The sequence below is a fragment of the Sorex araneus genome, chromosome 5 (genome assembly GCF_027595985.1).
Source record: "Sorex araneus isolate mSorAra2 chromosome 5, mSorAra2.pri, whole genome shotgun sequence".
NCBI classification, from domain to species: Eukaryota; Metazoa; Chordata; class Mammalia; order Eulipotyphla; family Soricidae; genus Sorex; species Sorex araneus.
In genome coordinates, this window is record NC_073306.1 from 200244172 (window position 1) to 200262866 (window position 18695).

The 18695-nt window shown below is 40.3% G+C and overlaps 1 protein-coding gene across 1 annotated transcript; it reads left to right on the plus strand.

Moving 5' to 3' along the window:
* Positions 1-1297: 1297 nt before the first annotated feature.
* CXCL13 (C-X-C motif chemokine ligand 13) lies at positions 1298-10741 on the plus strand. Its single transcript, XM_055140528.1, has 4 exons — positions 1298-1396; positions 3232-3364; positions 9505-9585; positions 9866-10741. Exons 1-4 carry the CDS (start codon positions 1333-1335, stop codon positions 9918-9920), a joined length of 333 nt encoding a protein of 110 aa, XP_054996503.1. The 5' UTR covers positions 1298-1332; the 3' UTR covers positions 9921-10741.
* Positions 10742-18695: the final 7954 nt, after the last annotated feature.

The following is an 18695-nucleotide window of genomic DNA, read 5'->3' on the forward strand; positions in this document are numbered from 1 at the left end:
ACGAGGCCCGGTCTTCCACTGCCCATAAGCTTAACAAGAGAAGACTATGGGCTAACTGTCTTCTCAGCCTATTGAATTGAATAAAAAAACAAACTGCACATCTGCCTTAGTAAACAACTTGTAATATGTGCTTCAGAATATGATAAAATTCTGAAGATACTCCACCCTAATACACCAAACCAGAAAGATTCTCTTCATCAAAGCCCTTGCTTCTCTCCCTTACTCAAGACATAGACGCAGCCATGAGGGGACACATATTCCTATTTCCGAATGCGATCAGTAACTGTGTATTTCAGAGAGTAAAACAGGAGGGGGGGAGGACGGGAGGAAAACAGTACCTGCTCAGCAGAGAGATCTGGGTAGAAAGAGACACCCGTTAGGTCTGTGTCTCTAAGGAATGTCTCTTTACTAATGAATGTCTCTTTACGGAGGCTGGGCTCTCCTGTAGATGCTGGGGTACAGCGTGCCTGGCAGGGTCCCTAGTGGCATGGAGCATATATTCAAATGCCACCGAGAAAGTCCTCTGACTCCTCCCTGGAACAAGTAGGAAAGTCTCCATCCCTCACAGTGATCAGATAGTACTGCGCTGTCTCCAAAGGGCTTTCTTTTCCCTCCTTCCCACCCCACATTCCTACAGCATCCCTGCCAGTGATACATTTTTGAGAAATACTGTTCTGGGTCGCTCCATGGCTTGGAAGCTGATCTCATGTGCTGGGGGGAAAGGCAGGTGGGATGGAGAAGAGACCACTAAGTAAACAATGGTTGGAGGGCTCGCTCGGGATGGGAGACGCGTGCTGAAAATAGACTATGGGCTGAACATGATGGCCGCTTAGTACCTGTATTGCAAACCATTAACACCCAAAAGGAGAGAGAGAGTAAGAGGGAATGTGCCTGCCACAGAGGCAGGGCGTGGGGAAGGATGGGGGGTGGCAGGAGGGATACGGGGAACATTGGTGGTGGAGAATGCGCACTGGCAGGAGGAATGGGTGCTGGAACATTGTATGACTGAACCGTAATCACGAAAGTTTGTAAACCTGTAAGTGTATCTCACGGTGATTCATTCATTAAAATTTAAAAAGAAAGAAAGAAAGAAGAAAGAAATACTGTTCATATTACTAGTGCTCTGAAGCAAATTCATTAAAATCACAAGAGTTCAGAACAGCCTAGCTCAGCAATATTGGGGGGAGTGTGTCTAAAACTAATAATCCAACTGACCTGCTGCAGACAAAGGCAGTAGGAGGAGCTAGACTGGTGCATAAATAAAGAAGAATTTCTGTGCTGAGAGCCCCGCTGAGACTCGGAGCTGAAATCTGCACTCCACCTTCAGGCAGAATGAGGTGCACCCCCGGATTTCTGCTTCTCATGCTGCTGGCCAGCGACCTTCCTCCAGCCCATGGTGAGAACTTGCCCTTACGTTGTTCTTGTCATCTGAGCTGAAATGGTCTTCAGTTACTGTAATTTCTTTTTTTCTCTTCTAAAATGGGATGTGATGTGGCTAAAGGGCAAAAACTGCTCAGTTGTTACTAGATTCCTAAAGTAATGTACTGAGAATTAGAAATACTTAGTTTGTTCAGCTTACTATAGTGGAAGCCCAGGAGAGTTGTATTTGAGTCGTCTATTCTTGCCTTTTCCGGATTCAGTGAGGCTGTAGGAAATTCTTTCCATATACATCTTTATTCTGCATTTCTAGGCTACCCCTTCTAACCAAATCCTTTGTAGGGCTTAATGATTTTATAACCTCAACCAGCCGGTCTCTTGAAGAGAACATTTGAGTCAATACTCTATGATTACGTGTGACTGAATCATTGTAAGTACAACAGATACTTCATGCACATATTGTGCAAGTAAGCAGGATTCCAAATCCAAATTTGAAAGGACAGACCATCCTTGTGTAAAAAGTAACTAGTTGAAGTGGTCCATTTTTACACATGTGAAGGAATTGGGTTTATAGACTGAAGGACATGCTCTGCTTATGTGTAGAAGGCAACTTTGTGTCCTTAAAATGCATAACATTGTTTTCCATTTTTATTTTTATGTATTTGCATGTTATTTTCATCCTTCAAAGCCTTCAGCTACCATCCTCTGGAAAGCTTTTCTACTGCCTCAGGCCAAGTCCTCTGTTTCATTATGTAATTGTAGCATGCATGTTGGGTGAATAATAATATTTTGTGGCATTTCAGCTTTTGTTCCTTTGCTCTACTAAATTGCAAACACCTTGAGAGCTGGGATCTTTGCTGAGCTGCCAGGCATGCAGGGACACTTACTTGACTATGGGATGAAAGGGGGTGTATATGAACATGCTCAAGGTACATTACTAATAGCTTTCATGAAATAAAAAGTCTTATTTTTTATTATTAGTTTTGTGTGATTATGACTTGCATCTGATATGGAGAACCAACATGCTAAAGCAAAACAAAAAAAGTCTCCTGTGATATTTGCTCAAATAAATAAGGGCAAAGGAAGTAGCCTGTGGAGAAGGGATTAGAGTGCAAACTCTGGCAGCGTGTAGAGACATTATACCAGTTTTTATCAGCTGGAGTGAAGATGAGTTGATTTTATATTGCATTATTTATAACTGAGTTGCAAGGCCCTGTAACAGCGGCTCTCAGATTTTATTACTTGGACAATCACCTGGCACCAACATAATGTTATCAAAAATATCAATAGGTTTTATATTTTTTTAATTAATTTTATTTTTAAGATTTTGAAAGAAAAGACTGGAAAATAATCAAACCAAGAGAAATAGAAATTTACAGGGGCTGGAGCAATAGCACAGCGGGTAGGGCGTTTGCCTTGCACTCGGCCGACCCGGGTTCGATTTCCAGCATCCCATATAGTCCCCTGAGCACCGCCAGGAGTAACCCCTGTGCATCGCCAGGTGTGACCCAAAAAGCAAAAAAAAAAAAAAAAAGAAATTTACAAACAAAAGGCATATCATGTTGGAGCACTTGTATTACATGCACCTGACCTAGGTTCAATCCCCAGCAGCCCATATGGTCTTCTGAGCACTGCTAGGAGAGTGATCCCTGAGTACAGACCTAGGAGTTAGCCCTGAGCCCTGAGGGGTATAGCCAAATACAAACAAATAGGCAAAAAAGGTATATTTTTCCAGTGGGCAACACCCACTGAAAAAGATTTAAATGCACAGTATGAAAGTTAGTAATTAGGTAAATTGTAATTGTAAACTAAATGATAAAAAAAAAATTAAAATAACTGATTTTGTGTATACAGGTGTTCTGGAAACCTTGTACACAAACTTCAAGTGTAAATGCCTCAAAGTGATTTCAGTTCTTATTCCCTTACAAGAGATTGATCGGTTTGAAATTTTGCCTCCTGGGAATGGATGCCCCAAATATGAAATCATGTAAGTTACATGAAAAATATAAATGTGTGATATTTTTCTCTCAATGAAAATTAGATCAAATGTTGGTATATAAGATTCCTTGCTTAATTTTTTATAAGAGCAAACTTGTTTTTAACATTGTTTCCAGTGTGCAGCATTATATTTTGAAATGTTTACACTACATAATGATAATCATCACCACCAATAAATCTTCAGAGTATCAAAGTGTTTTACTTTGGGTGTTGCTAAATTAGCTGAAGCTAATAATGAGATCATTAATATAAATGATTAATTTATTAATATTAAATTATATAATTGTCAAATATGAATTATATATAATTACAGGTGATTAATAATTGTATGTGATTAAATATATGCACGATAAGTTGCATGTTAAATTATATTATTAATTTATTGGTCATTAATATTAATCATTCAGCAGTAGCACTGAACTGAATACCTCATATGCATTCTCGCATTTCATTTCCTCTGTTCAGGTCTATCATTGTATCTTTACAGATGCAAAAAATCAGGCTTAGGATGTTACCTAATTGCCCAAGGTACAACTGTAGGAAAAAGACAGTAGTAAACAAGACATAGACATCTAATTCCTAATCAATATCCTTTCTAAGGAGCATAGACACTCACTGTATACGTACATGAAACCTGCTCAGAGACAAAGCTTTATCCTAACCTCTGGAAAGAAAGGGTAACTGTGACAAGATGAAGCTGCTAATTATCACTATAGTGGAAATAATATTAAATAGAGAAATGTGTCAAATTAACAAGCTGTCAGCCTTAAATTTACACAACGTGTATGAAAAGAAGGAAGGGAGGGTGGGAGAGATGCAGGGGAGGAGGGAGGGAGGGAGGGAGACTCTCTTTGCTTTACTTATTTCCAAGCTTCTCTTATCTACTAAATTTCAATTAGCACCAGAAGCAGACACTGTTCCCAGGGAAGTTAAAGAGCAAGAAAACAAGCTTCTACAATAACACAATACTGAGTCTGAATGTCTGTCTTAGAGAATAGTCCTTTAGCTTTAGGTTCTATTAACTTTGCTCTCAGAACTAATTAAAGACCTAGGTTAAGGAAACAGTAGCAGCTACAGAAATGTAATTCATTATAAGGGGACGGCCCCTGGATTCTGAGACGATCCTGTTTCTGGACTCCCAGAGAAATGTGAGGATACTGCTGCAAAGCATTTTACCACAGCACATCAAACAAGACTTAAAAATTCGCACATAAAGCTCCTGATAATGTTAACTACATTATTTTACCATAAGAGTGTTAATATCAGATAGCTTTTTTCTTTTCACTCCTAATATCACGAATCACAATCACGAAATCCCGTTGATCGTCGAGTTGCTTGAGCGGTCTCAGTAACCTCTCCATTCGCCCTTTCCCTGAGATTTTAGAAGCCTCTCTCTACTCGGCCTTCCCAACGATGCCACATTGGAGGCTCTTTCAGGGTCAGGGGAATGAGATCCAGCTGGTATGGCTTTGGCATATGAATACACCATGGGAAGCTTTCGAGTCTGTCCCATGTGGGCAGGAAACTCTCAGTAGCTTGCTAGTTTCTCTCAGATGGAAAGGTAGGTTATAAGACACTGCTTCTGGGAGCTTGCTTTTAAGTCTCTGGATGTTAGCTGTTGATGGGATTACACACACCTAGGTTCCTCTGCCGGTACCTTCATGCGTGAGGCTTGTTGAACACGTCGAGAGGGGCCTTAAGCATGGCTGTAGCTTAAGGCTGTAACTTCACTCTTAATAAGATTTTTTTAATGAGCAATTTTTTAGGTAAGGATTTTTGCTTTTTTTTTTGATCATGGGGATCAGATGTTGTTGATTTTTCTATGGCTTATATGAGTAAAGGAATAATATATGCCAACACATATTGCTTACATAACAAAGACTCAATATATATTGGATTGCTGCATTGAATAGTTTAAATGGAGTCAGTATACCTTTGTGTGTATTACTTACAACTTTGAGTTCTCTTTCTTGGACCCATCTTTAATGAGATAGATTAAACAATACTTTAAATATCATCTTTTTAAAGGTAACTTTGACTTTGTTTGTCTTCATTAGAATTCTTCATTAGAATTCCTTAGAATTCTTTTTTTTTTCTTTTTGGGTCACACCCAGAGATGCACAGGGGTCACTCCTGGTTCTGCACTCAGGAATTACCCATGGCGGTGCTCAGGGGACCATATGGGATGCTGGGAATCGAACCTGGGTCAGCTGCGTGCAAGGCAAGCGCTACCCGCTGTGCTATTGCTCCAGCCCCAGAATTCCTTAGAATTCTTTAAACTTTTTGAAATATTTGCAAGAAACAAATTTTGTCCTATTTTGACTGTAGTTTTTTGGTTCTCAGACTAACTGTATTCAAAATACAAAAACAAATGATAGCAAATTTTATTAAAAAGTCACTATAATTCACTAATATCTTTGCCAATAAAAATCCTAATAAAAAAAGAAAAATTCTAAGTAAACCATAATTATTATTCTCATGCAAATATTTGATGTTGAACTTTGATTGGAAGGTAGTTATTCAGACTGTGTGGAAAACTGAGATTTTTCCTTCTCCATGCCATGGGTCAAATCTCTCATCTCTCAACCAGGAAAATTAATTTATCTTAAATTTACTTGCCTTAACTGGGCTGGAGCAATAGCACAGCGGGTAGGGCGTTTGCCTTGCACGAGGCCGACCTGGGTTCGATTCCCAGCATCCCATATGGTCCTCCGAGCACTGCCAGGAGTAATCCCTGTGCATCGCCGAGTGTGACCCAAAAACCCCAAAAAAAGAAAAAATCTATTTGCCTTAACATTGTTTTAAAATGATGAAAATTTTATTTTATGCCTTCTCACCAAATTCCACATTTCTAAATTTTAACCAGGTATAAGAACAAAAGCTGAAAAATATTAGAAATATTTTACTTCTGCTACCAGTCAGGAATAAGCATTCCATGTATGCAAATGATCAGAGATCTCCTTACCTCAGAAAACAAACGGAAAGATTCTGCACAAGAGCTCAACTGCTTTATGGCCTCTGACAGAATTTTTGTGAAATTAATTGAGAGAATACATGGGACCTGATGAGCGTAATAACTGTCACATTGTAAATGCTCGATCAATATTAGCAGTTAATTGTTCCTTTTCTCTTTCTTTTTGTAAGGGCCACTGAGCCTGGTAATAGGCGGCCCGGGGCCATTCCCAGTTCAGTTGCCACCTGATACAGGCCTAGAGGTGCTGGGGTGGGCAGAGAGGCACCAGGACTACACCATTGGCACCATTGCTGCCAGAGGTCCATGTGGTACCTTGCACGGTAGTTGGCGCCTAAAGCAGGCTAGGCATGACCTCTGCCACTTGAGCTATTTCCCCTGCCCTACTGGCTGCTTTTCTTGTTCTTTTATTTCTTAGAGCAGAAAAAGCCTCTCTTACTGGCGTTAAGTCAGAGCCAATTCTATTTCTCCAAATTAAAATAATATTTAGGGCTGGAGCAAGATACAGTGGATAGTGTGTGTGCCTTGCACATTGACGACCTGAGTTCAACCCCTGGCATCCCATATGGTGCTCCAGGCCCCACCAGAAGTGATCCCTGAGTACAGAGCTAGGAATAAGCCTTGAGCACTGCCAAGTATGACCCCTTTCCGCCCTCCCCCCAATTCTTTTTGTTTCTATAAAAGGTCCTCAAGATAGTGTGTTTTATAGTTTACCTTGTTGTCCTGAGATCAATAACAGGCATTTTATTTTAGAGGGGGGAGAGGTTGGCAAGGTGGGGTCACACTGGTGGTGCTCAGTGGTCCTTAGTGGCTCTGTGCTAAACCTGACTCCCGCAGGTACTCAGTGGCCCATATGTGGTATAAACCAGGGTCACAGGCTGCATGCAAGGCAAGTGCCTTTTCTCCTAATACCATACTCAGGAGTGACACAGCTTTAGCTTCAGAAGTTGACCTTGGGGGTAGCTGGTTGACACATCTCCAGCTCATGTAAGAGTCACCAACAAAATTTTAATCTCTGACATCTGAGATTCTGTCAAACTTTGTATTCAATTCTACCAGCTCATATATACCAATTTAAAAAAAATAGTGTGGGCAGGAGTAATAGTACAGAGGGGAGGGTTTTTGCCTTGCATGTGGCCAACCCAGGTTCAATCCCCGGCATCCCACATGGTCCCCTGAGCACTGCCAGGAGAAATCCCTGAGCATTGCAGGGTGTGAAACAAAAAGAAAAAAAAAGAAAGTGTTTTTCTTATTCTTATACCTGTTGCTATAAATCCCCCATTCTAAATCCAAAGCTGCCTACCTCAATTTTGTCATAGATTTTTAAAAATTTTCTATATGCCTTTTTTAATCTTTATTTATTTTTTATCCAACACCCATCCCTTCACTAGTATGCAGTTCTCTCCACCAATGTCCCCTTTCCCTCCCATCCTCTCAGCCCCTGGCTGCCTCTATGACAGGCACTTTTCTTCTCTGCCCACCCTCCCACCCCCATACACACCTCTCTCTTTCTTTTTGGCCATTATGCTTTGCCATACTGAAAGTTTTTCATGTATATCCCTTTACCCACTTTCAACATTCAGTTCTTATCCAGAGTGATCATTTCAAACTATTATTTGTCATACTGGTCCCTTCTCTATTCTAACCGCCCTTCACTCCCCACACACTGTGGCAAGCTTCCAACCATTCACTGGTTCTCCTGAACCCTGTTTTCCCTGTCCTGGATATTGATCTCATACTATTTTTTTTATATCCCACAAATAAATGTGGTCCTTCTATATCTGTCCTTCTCATTCTGACTCATTTCACCCAGTATGATACTCTCCATGTCCATCCATTTATAGGCAAATTTCATGACTTCATTTTTCCTAACAGTTGCATACTATTACGCTTTGTAGATGTACCATAGTTTCTTTATCCGGTTATCTGTTCTTGGGAACTTTGGTTGTTTCCAGATTCAGGCTATTGTGGAACAGTGCTACAATGAACATAGAAGTGAAGATGGCATTTCTGTTATGTGTTTTTGGTCCCTCGGGCTATATTTCCAAAATTGATATTGATAGGTCAAAGGGAGCTCAATTTTTAGTTTTTTAAGGGATGTTCATATTGTTTTTCAAAAAGGCTGGAACAGTCTGCATTCCCACCAACAATGAAGGAGCGTCCCTTTCTCCTCACATCCGTGTCCACACTGGTTGTTCGTGTTCTTCTGAATATATGCCAGTCTCTGTGGTGTGAGATGATATCTCACTGCTGTTTTGATTCGAATCTCCCTCGATTAGTGATGCAGAGCACCTTTTTCTTTTTTTTTTAAATAATTTAAAGATGAACTTTTTTTTATAATTTATTGATTTTTTAATTAGTGAGTCACAGTGAGGGTACAGTTACAGATTCACACATTTTTGTGCTTGTTTTACCCTCATGCAATGTTCGAGAGCCCGTCCCTCCACCAGTGTCCATTCTCCACCATTTATGAACCCAGTATCCCTCCCACCCCCTATCCCATCCTTCCCACCCCACTCCGCCTCTGTGGCAGAGCATTCCAATTTGTTCTCTCTCTCTCCTTTTGGGTGTCGTGGTTTGCAATAGGGGTATTGAGTGGCCATCATGTACAGTCTCTAGTCTACTTTCAGCGGCAGAGCACCTTTTTCATGTGCTTTTTTTGTCATCTGAATTTCTTCTTTGAGGAAGTTTCTGTTCATTTTCTCTCCCCATTTTTTATGGGCTTGGATGTGCGTTTCTATTGGCAGCTACCTGTAAAGACCTCCATCTATGCACAATAGTCATATCAAAATGGATTAAAGATCTCAATATCAGACCTGAATCCATAAGGTACATGGAGAAAAACATAGGCAAAACCCTCCAAGAAACTGAAGCTAAAGACATCTTCAAAAGATGAAACATCACTGACCCAGCAAGTGAAAGCAGAGATAAACAAATGGGACTATATTAAACTAAGAAGCTTCTGTACCTCAAAAGAAATGGCAACCAAACTACAAAGACAGCCTACAGAATGAAAAAAGATATTCACCTAATCCCCTTCTGATAAGGGGTTAATATCAAAGATATAAAAGGCACTGGTATCATAGAATTTGTATTTTCAGATTCAACTTTTAAGTAATTGACTAAAATGTAACTCTTTTTTCTTATTTTATCCCTAGACTCTGGAGGAAAACTAAACCCCCTGTATGCTTGGACCCTCAAGCCAGTTGGATAAAAAAATTAGCAAAAAGATTACGGAAGTAAGTCTTACGTACCAAGGGTTCAAATTCCTATTTGTACGTTGTCCTGAAGGGTCTCGATTTTCTGGGCATCAAAATTTAGAGTCTTGAAAACTTGTGGGAAGTTCCTATGTCGAACGCCTATTCTTCACTTACCAGATAGAGTTAGTGCTTACTCATTCCAGCATCTCTGTAACTGGAAACTAGTATTCATAACATTCCTTCTTGATATCTGCAGGGGACAGCAGTTTGGGGTGAGTGGTAAGTCTTTCTCTAAATATAACCTTGTTTTGTTTTGTAGACTGAAAGCTACTCCAACTCCTCAAGCTTCAGTGATCAAGAAAAAGGATGTCTAATGACAGTATTTCCACTGAGGACACCTTGCTTTGGGGTTTTTCTTTTGTGTTTTGCAAATCATTTGTAAGAAAAGGAACTTTCCTCTTATAAACAAGCATGAGAATATGTCAATATGCCCAGTCATTCTTGCTCTGGCATTTACTTTTGTGATTGGTTAAATCTTTTGCAAGAAAAGGAACTTCCCTTATGTAAGCAAGTATGAGCGTGCTATAAAAATAATCCTATTGGCACTAATGGGGCAAATTTAAGCTTTTAAAAGTATAATAGCTTTTATGTTTGGAATAAGTTTTCTTATTCATCAGGAAGGAAAGTTTTTTGAAGGCAGTTACTTACTTTTGATGATATACCTATTGTTTAAATTCTATGTTTTCCTAGAAAAAAAAAGGGAAAGGAATTTAAATCTCAACTCTGAACTGTGTCTTGCATTAAACAGAAAAGGAAGTAATGCTTTTTGATCACTTTATGCCCTTATAAAAGCAGCTCTACATCAGAGATTTTAAAAAGCTGCCTGGGAAATTCTTGCAACTTCAGAAGAGTGACAAGAATTAGGGGCTACACACAAAATAGCCTCTACCAGAAACTCTTGAGTGGAGTGCAATCCTACTCTGAAAATTTCTTTCAAATACTTTTGTCACTGATAAAAACTAATAACACTCAAAAGTTTTCCAGAAAAGCAATTAAAATATGTTATTTGGATATATTCTTTTTGCTTAAACAAACTCTGTTTTCCTCCACATCTTTTTGCATTAACTTTTCATTTTTTTGTTGTTGTTATCCTTGGGTATCTGAAACTTTGAATCAATAAACTTGAGTAAATATTTTACTTAGTTATGAGCAATTCTTTCTCAACAGAACATTCAATCAAATTTAATCATTCTCTGACTCATTATAAAGTAAAGAAGAACTTCTTCATGCTACTTTTTCTTCACATGCCACTTGCATTTCAAAAATAATCTAAATTGAGGGCCAAGAGATAGTGACAGCACTCAGGAGCTCGCCTTGCACGTGGCTGACCCAATTTTGACCCTGGCACTGCATATGGTTTGCCAAGCGCTGCCAGGAGAGATCCCTGAGCACAGAGCCAAAAGTAAACCCTGAGCACAGCCAGATGCAGCCAAAAATTCCAAACAAAATCAAACAAGCAAAAAATCTAAATTATATGGAAAAGGGTGAGTGAAATGATTCCTGATATTACCACAGTGGGAAAGCGCTTAGCCATGTATGGCAGCCTCTGATCCCTCCTCATCCTATCCTCCAGAAATGTCTTACTCTTAGAAGAGCACGTTTCACTGCCACTACACTAATTCTTAAAGTTTCAGATGTTTCATTTCGCAAAATTTTACACTGAATTTGAGACAAGGAAGAGATACTAAAACCCAATCCTTTCCTCCTTGCAGCCTGGCCCCGTCCCTGCCCCTCCCCCATCCCTTCCTCTCTTCCCCCGCTCCCAGGCTCCACTCAGAACATGCCGGGACCTCCGCTGTATCTAATTTCGTTTCCATTTTTCTCTTTTTATTTCTTTGGTTAAGTTATATTTGGTAAATTTGGAGGTGGGGGACTAAAGCAAAATTTACCTGTAAAATACTGCATTTTGGGGCTGGAACAATAGCACAGCGGGTAGGGCGTTTGCCTTGCACACGGCTGACCCGGGTTCGATTCCCAGCATCCCATATGGTCCCCTGAGACCACCCCGAGTAATTCCTGAGTACATGAGCCAGGAGTAACCCCTGTGTGTCGCCGGGTGTGATGCAAAAAATATAATAATAAAAAAATAAAAAATAAAAGACCGCATCTTCTATTTTCACTAGGCAACATTTTAATTACAAATATTCACAAGCACATATACAAACATGAATGAGTTATACTCTCCAAATCCCAACATTTTTTAGACAAGTTATTAGAAATATTTCTTTGGGGACATTATTAGAGATTCCAAATTGTTTTATTCTTTGCTTAGATTTAGTTCTCCTTTGAGAAAGCAACTGAATATTCAGGAGTTTCAAGTAGAAAATGCTGCCATTTTACTTGAGGCAGAGGAACCAACCTTGGTCAAGTGTTAGAACTTTAGGTCTCGCTCCTGAAACTCCTATTCATACTCCTACCCTTACTCCTGCCTCTAGCTCCTGCTCCTACTCCTACTCCCATTCATACTCCTACTCCTCCGGCTCATACTGAAGAAATACTGGAGGTTGATTTTCCGTCACCAGTGGCCAACTGCAATCAATTATATAATGAAACCTCCATAAAAACCCCTAACCAATGGGATATGAAGATCTTTTTGGCCGGTGAAAATATTGAAGGGGTAGAAGAGTGGTCCTCTGGAAAGCTACATGGAAACGGAGCCCTTCTCCCCCATCCTATATCCTCTGCACCCTCATTTGACAACTTCTGATTTGTATCACTTTTCTAATAAGCCCCTAATTGTAAATAAAGCAGATATTTTATGCTCAGTGAGTAAGTCATTCTAGCGAACTATCTAAGCTGGGGCAGGGAGTGGAGGAGAGACACCATGGGCATCGCAATCACTCGAGTTAGCTGAAGGAGGATGCCCAAGCACCCTGTTACAGCTGGCGTCTGAAAGGAGAGGCAGGTGTATGGAACTGAACCCTTAGCCTGTGGCATCTACACTAGTGACAGAAATCACAAATCACGAAATCCCCGTTAATCGTCGATTTCTTGAACGGGCTCAGTAACCTCTCCATTCGTCCTTTCCCTGAGATCTTAGAAGTCTCTCTCGACTCGGCCCTCCCAAGGATGTCACACTGGAGGCTCTTTCAGGGTCAGGGGAATGGGATCCAGCTTGTTACTGGCTTTAGCATGTGAATACACCATGGGAAGCTTGCAAGGCTGTCCCATGTGGGCAGGAAACTCTCAGTAGCTTGCCAGTTTCTCCCAGAGGGAGAAGTAGGCTACAAGATATCGCTTCTGGGAGCTTGCTTTTAACTCTCTGGATGTTGGTCATTGATAGGATTATACACACCTGGGTTCCTCCGCCAGTACCTTCATGCATGAGGCCTGTCCCAACATGTGGAGAGGGGCCTCAGGCATGGCTGTAGCTAGGTTCTGGTGGTCTTGGGCCGCCAGGAGCTCTGCTCGGGGTGGGGAGGGAAGCTGGAGCCCATCCCCTCTGAGGGGCCCCGGAGAAGACAGCCAGGTGTGCGGGCAAGAGACTCTCTTGTGACAGAAATACAACTGAATAACATATTGGATATCCAGTTGGTATCAAAGAATTGGAGAAGGGATTACTTTCAGTAAACATTTGAGGGGGAAAAAACTCACTGGCCTTCCAGATGATTATGAAACTACTAAAGTTCAGGACCCATTAATCTAAGACAAAAGTTCTCAGTCCCTGTAGTACATTAGAGTCATCTAGAGAACTTAAAAAAAGTTGACTTATTTATTTATAATTTGCATATAGTAGCATGCTCTTTTTTTTTAGAAACCAGGATTTTTTTTAATTATTTACTTTTCTAATTGAATCACAGTGAGATGCACAGTTACAGAGTTGTTCATAATTGGGTTTCAGTCATGTAATTAAGAACCATGAATTACAATACTGTTCATGATAGGTTCCATGCATACAATGTTCCAGCATCATATTCTCCACCAAAGTATCTGCTTTCCTACACCATCGTCTTGGTCCCCCTCCCCCTGCCCTTGGAAAGCTCAGTTCTCTAGATTCTGCTGCCTTTGGTCAGTTATTATTCCCTTACTATATTTCTATACATTCTCCATATGAAAGATCACTCTATACCTGTCCCTTTTCCTCTGACTACACTCAGCCTACTTTCCTGATCCATTCATCTAGCAGCAAATTGCATGATTTTTATATTTTTCTAGAGCCAAGTAGTATTCCATTGTGTATGAATACCACAGCTTTGGGCCAAAGATGTAGTACAGTGGATAGGGCACTTGTGTTGTTCACAGGTGAGTGGGTTTGATCCCTGGCACCACATATGGTCCCCACAAGCCCTGCCCAGAGTGAATGCTGAGTTCTTCCATACTCCTTGCGATTGGTCCAAGAAATAACAAGAAATTGAAGATTGGGGCAGTGAAAGAGGAGCATGCTTACTGGGCACAAATTTCCTGCTTTGGTTTCCATTCAGTGAGTCCCCAAGAGTATCCACTAAAAATTGCAGAACTTTTTGCCAATGGCAAACTCAGAACCCAGGGGTCTTACTTTTCAAATATTGGTCACCCACTCAGCAATGTCAACATCACTCGAAAGTGTTAGGGTCCGGAGTCGACCACCCCTCGAGGACAGAGAACAGAGCCCATAATGCAAATCACATAGCAAGGCTTATTGCTCCAGTTAGCTGGGGTCCAAGTATCCACCCGGTGCAGCGGGTTTCAACAAGAACCCTGAGCACTAAGTTCAGCAAGTTCTCATGCTTTCATTTTGGCAAGTCAGCATTACTCAGCAAATGTCTATTACCTATAGAGAATATTTGAGCATTTGAGCATGAGGTCAAGCTGCCAATCCTCCTCTAGATAAGTTCGTTGATGCTGAACAGGTGTTAGAAAAGGAGGGCCAGAATTCCACTAGGTTCATTAACGGCAAGCACTCAGAAAGCACGGTTCTGAGTTACTTCCCGTACTGTCTTATTTCAATCTTTTCAGTGATATTTCACTGTATTAGTCTAGGGGTCAGTAATTTTCAACTTCTCTTTGGAAACTTCATTCCAATGCCCATTCTTCCTGTTCTGCAGAGTGTCCTGGATTAGAGAAAATATTCTCTAAATGAGGAGTTGATCTTGTGATGGAACAAAACTTGAGAGCTGTTTAAGAAAATCTGTGTTCTTGACATAGAAAGATTGCACTCATATGTGGAATATAAAGTAACAGAGAGGTACAAGCTTGCAATGATGCAATTTCTGGCAGAAATTTCTAAAATACAGAAATCCAAAATTGTGCAGCCACTAGTGCGGCCACTTGACCTCATATCTCTTCATTCTTAGCAATGGAAAACAAATTATCAAATGCTTCCTTTTCAGAGGTCTGACTTTGGGGGCAGAAACTCCAAACAATAATAGTGAATTTTTTGTTGAAATATTGAATGTAATCACTGTCATCCCATTGCTCATCGATTTGTTCGAGCGGGCACCAGTAACGTCTCTCATTGAGAGACTTGTTATTGAGATACGTTTTTGGGCATATCCAATATGCACGGGTAGCTTGCCAGGCTCTGCCGCGTGGGCTCGATACTCTCGGTAGCTTGCTGGGCTCTCCGAGAGGGGCGGAAGAATCGAACTCGGGTCGGCCGCGTGAAAGGCGAATGCCCAACTGCTGTGCTATCGCTCCAGCCCTAAAAGAATAATTAAAAAAAAATATGTATTAACTAAGAGTGAATGCTTAGAACCAGTTTAGATGTCCACTCTCAGCACTTTGGCCAACTGTCAGTCTGGGGGAAGCAATTGATCCTACGCTTTAAGCGGAGGTTCCCCCTGGTAAAGCTCTGGCTTCTGATCCCCTGGTCAGGCAAGTGATGGCATGTATAACATTGAATTCCTTTATAGGGTAGGATGCTTTCCTACAATCAGCAAACCAAGTTCTATCTGAATATCCTAAAGGGGGTACCTTTTAAACCAAGATTAGAATACATTTATTCAATCACCTCTGTAGAATTAGAATCTGATTCTTTTTTTTTTTCACCCCCCTCCCTCCTAGAATCTGATTCTTACAAAAAGCAAGTTACAGAAACAAGGTTTTTTTTCTCCACCTTCACTTTAAATTTGCCAGCTGGCTTAACAAACCTGGCTTGTTCTTTTGCACAAACACAGAAAAATTGGAGAACTCTCCATTTGGGGTACCCCATTACCGAGAAGTCATAGGGGTTGACTAAAGACAGGAGACACACCTATAGTGGCATTAATTTTTATCTGGCACGTCAGAGTTACCCAGGCCTGGCCATATTCGAAGATCAGGTCCCACGATGAACTGGAGGTGCCCTGAAGCCTTCAGGTTGAACTGGATGTGGCCTCAGACCTCGCACCTTTCGTAGGTGTGTCCTGGCGAAAAGGAGCCCATCCCACCCTTCTTCAGGGCTGGGAGAGATCCTGGTTTCCAGGCTTTTACAGGGCCCAGGCCGAGTCAGTCATTGCAGATTTCCAGATTCCTCCTTTATCATAGCAGAGATAATTTCCCGTCTTTCCTTGATCTGGCCTGCCTTTAAGGTCCCTCTGAGATTGGTAGGTACTGGAAACAGTACCTGTTTAATACCTGTTCCTGTCATTTAGACCAATCCCTGGACTGTTTTTCTGGAAGAGGGCTTTGCTGTCCCATAGCTGGTTTTCCTGTCTGTATGAGGGGTAGACCCTATTACAGAGAGGAAAGACTTTTATCTGGATTTTTGCAAACCAACATAGTGCCATGGTGCAACAGACACATACTTAAGGTACAAAGAAGAGAAAAGCAAGCATTTCACTTTACTCACAATGAGATGTAATACACCCATTTGTGAGTCCTAGTCAAAAGAAGCTAAAATCTGTAGAGATAAAGCATACAATTTAGCATCATGTTTAAACCTTGACTTCCCATTATCTAAGAGTACTGTACCAGGAATCCAGTGTACAGTTTAACATGTCTAATTCATTTAATCCCATGTTGAAAAACCCTTGATTTCCTGCAACTTTTGAAGAATTCAATTATCCAAGAGCACTGTAATAAAAGTCCGATAATCTAACCAATATCTTTTCCATAGAGCTTATCAAAAAGGGACTACAACAATTCTGCAGATGTAATTTAAAGAGTTTCTTATGTCAATAAAGTTTAAATATTTCTTTCCTTAAAACACAACCTCAAACCTTCTACACATTCCTTAACATTCATTCTGTCCTGTAACTTTCCTTCATCCCGCTTCAAAACTGACTTCACGTTATTTAACAGGAATTCTTTCCTTTTTCCCACTGATGATATCTCCATCCATTATTTTTCTGACTTACAACATACATCTATATTAGTACAACATGATCTCCCAAGTTTAGACACAAGTTACCAATCATCTCACCTCACATGATAAAACTGTACTCTGCAGTGCTATTTCAAAAGCACTAGATTTGTTCTATAGATATTTTAAAAGCCTCAACAATTTTAGCTCACACTTAAAATTCTTACAACATATATTCACTGGGCAAAAGTTCACTTCACATTAGAAATTAACCAGGAGACATCTTCAGAATTCTGATCTCTAGGAAAACACAGATATAAGAAAATTAAAACACTCATAGATAATCATGAAACAGTAAGGATTTCACACTTGTCTGAAGGTCAGGAATAGGTTGATACCTGGTGACAAAGCTTTACATGAAATAAAGTTATCATAATAATATCATGCATTTTCATATACTGGACAGACTGATTAACAATATAGTCAGGAAAAGTTGACTGGTTATTTTCCCACATTGTCCATGAAATTCTCCATTGTCTGAAGCTATTAAAGCCAAAGAGGCTGTTCTTAGCCACTTGGTTTTGTTTGATTTTGTTTGTTTTCACTTTTATGAAGGCACAATGCTATGTCTTCTAGCTATCAGGCTGACATCTGAGATTAACCCATTATAACTCTTTGCTAAGTAGTTCCAGAAATTTTAGGTACCGAAAGTCTCAGCAATCAAATAAAACACTGGTAGGATAAGTTTTGCAACCAATTTTACAACTATAGAAACTCATGTTTAAACTAAAGCATTACTTTTTTAACCTGTTTTTACCACAATTATTTAATCCAACGCAGATACATATGGACACTGACATAACAGCATAAGAAGACCTTTGAACCATCAATTTTTATGAGACACGAGAAAACCTTCTTTGGCTTAATTTCTACAGTTCTTGTACCTCAGTTATTTCAAATCATGAGCTTTCTACACCAAATACTTTTAACAATTCCACAAGAAAACAAACAATGCTTTCAGACACAAAAAGAGGCCTTTAGTTTTTTACCAAACTTTGATATAAGCATAAGAAAACACTTGAATTGCCAATGTTTATAAAAAACATGAGAAAACTTTATTTTGATGTGTTCTATGTCTCTGTTATTTGTAAAGCAACCCTAAATTCTCATTAAGGTTATCTCTGCACTGTCTCACAAAGCTCTTATCTCTCTGCTGCTTTTGCCTCTAGGTCTGGGCCCTTTCTAAATACAAATTCTGGAGATGAGAGAACTTCAGGGACCAAGAAACTTTTAACTTTTCCCAGTAAGATCTAGATTGAGAATTTCTATTTCTCTGTAGGCTCAACATTCTGACGAGAAGCCTTTGTTTAAACCTGGTCTGGTCTAACAAGTTCCCAAAACACGTAAACCTTTTCAATTGCTGGGTTGCATACTCTGACCTCTCGTGATGCTCCTGCTTGCCCAGGTCTAAGAGTTTCAACTTCTGAGTTAAACCCGGCTCCAACAGACAGACCAACAAGACAGACAATGAACTGACTACAAACAGTTCATCATATGATCTTGAATTTTCCTGCTTCCTCTGCTTTGATAATCCCATTTCTTTTACTTGCTGCAAAAAGATCGAACTGCAAGATGGTCTGGTAATGCAAACTGCCGTTCATTGGTCATCTTTCCCTGTGCTCTAGCTTACCCTCAGGCCACGTGGTGTAACAGAGTCGACAAGATGCTCCTTATTTAAACTACCAAGTTAGAAGCTCCTCTGGTGTTTTTTGTTTTTTTTTTTTTTTTGCTTTTTGGGTCACACCCAGCGATGCTCAGGGGTTACTCCTTGCTCTGCACTCAGGAATTACTCCTGGCAGTGCTTGGGGGACCATATGGGATGCCAGAG

Bases quoted from the DNA above. Each gene is read 5' to 3' on its own strand.
- CXCL13 (XM_055140528.1), top strand. From the start codon at position 1,333: ATGAGGTGCACCCCCGGATTTCTGCTTCTCATGCTGCTGGCCAGCGAC. The intron at 1,397-3,231 runs GTGAGAACTTGC...TTGTGTATACAG, and splicing joins CGACCTTCCTCCAGCCCATG to GTGTTCTGGAAACCTTGTAC. The intron at 3,365-9,504 runs GTAAGTTACATG...TTTTATCCCTAG, and splicing joins TGCCCCAAATATGAAATCAT to ACTCTGGAGGAAAACTAAAC.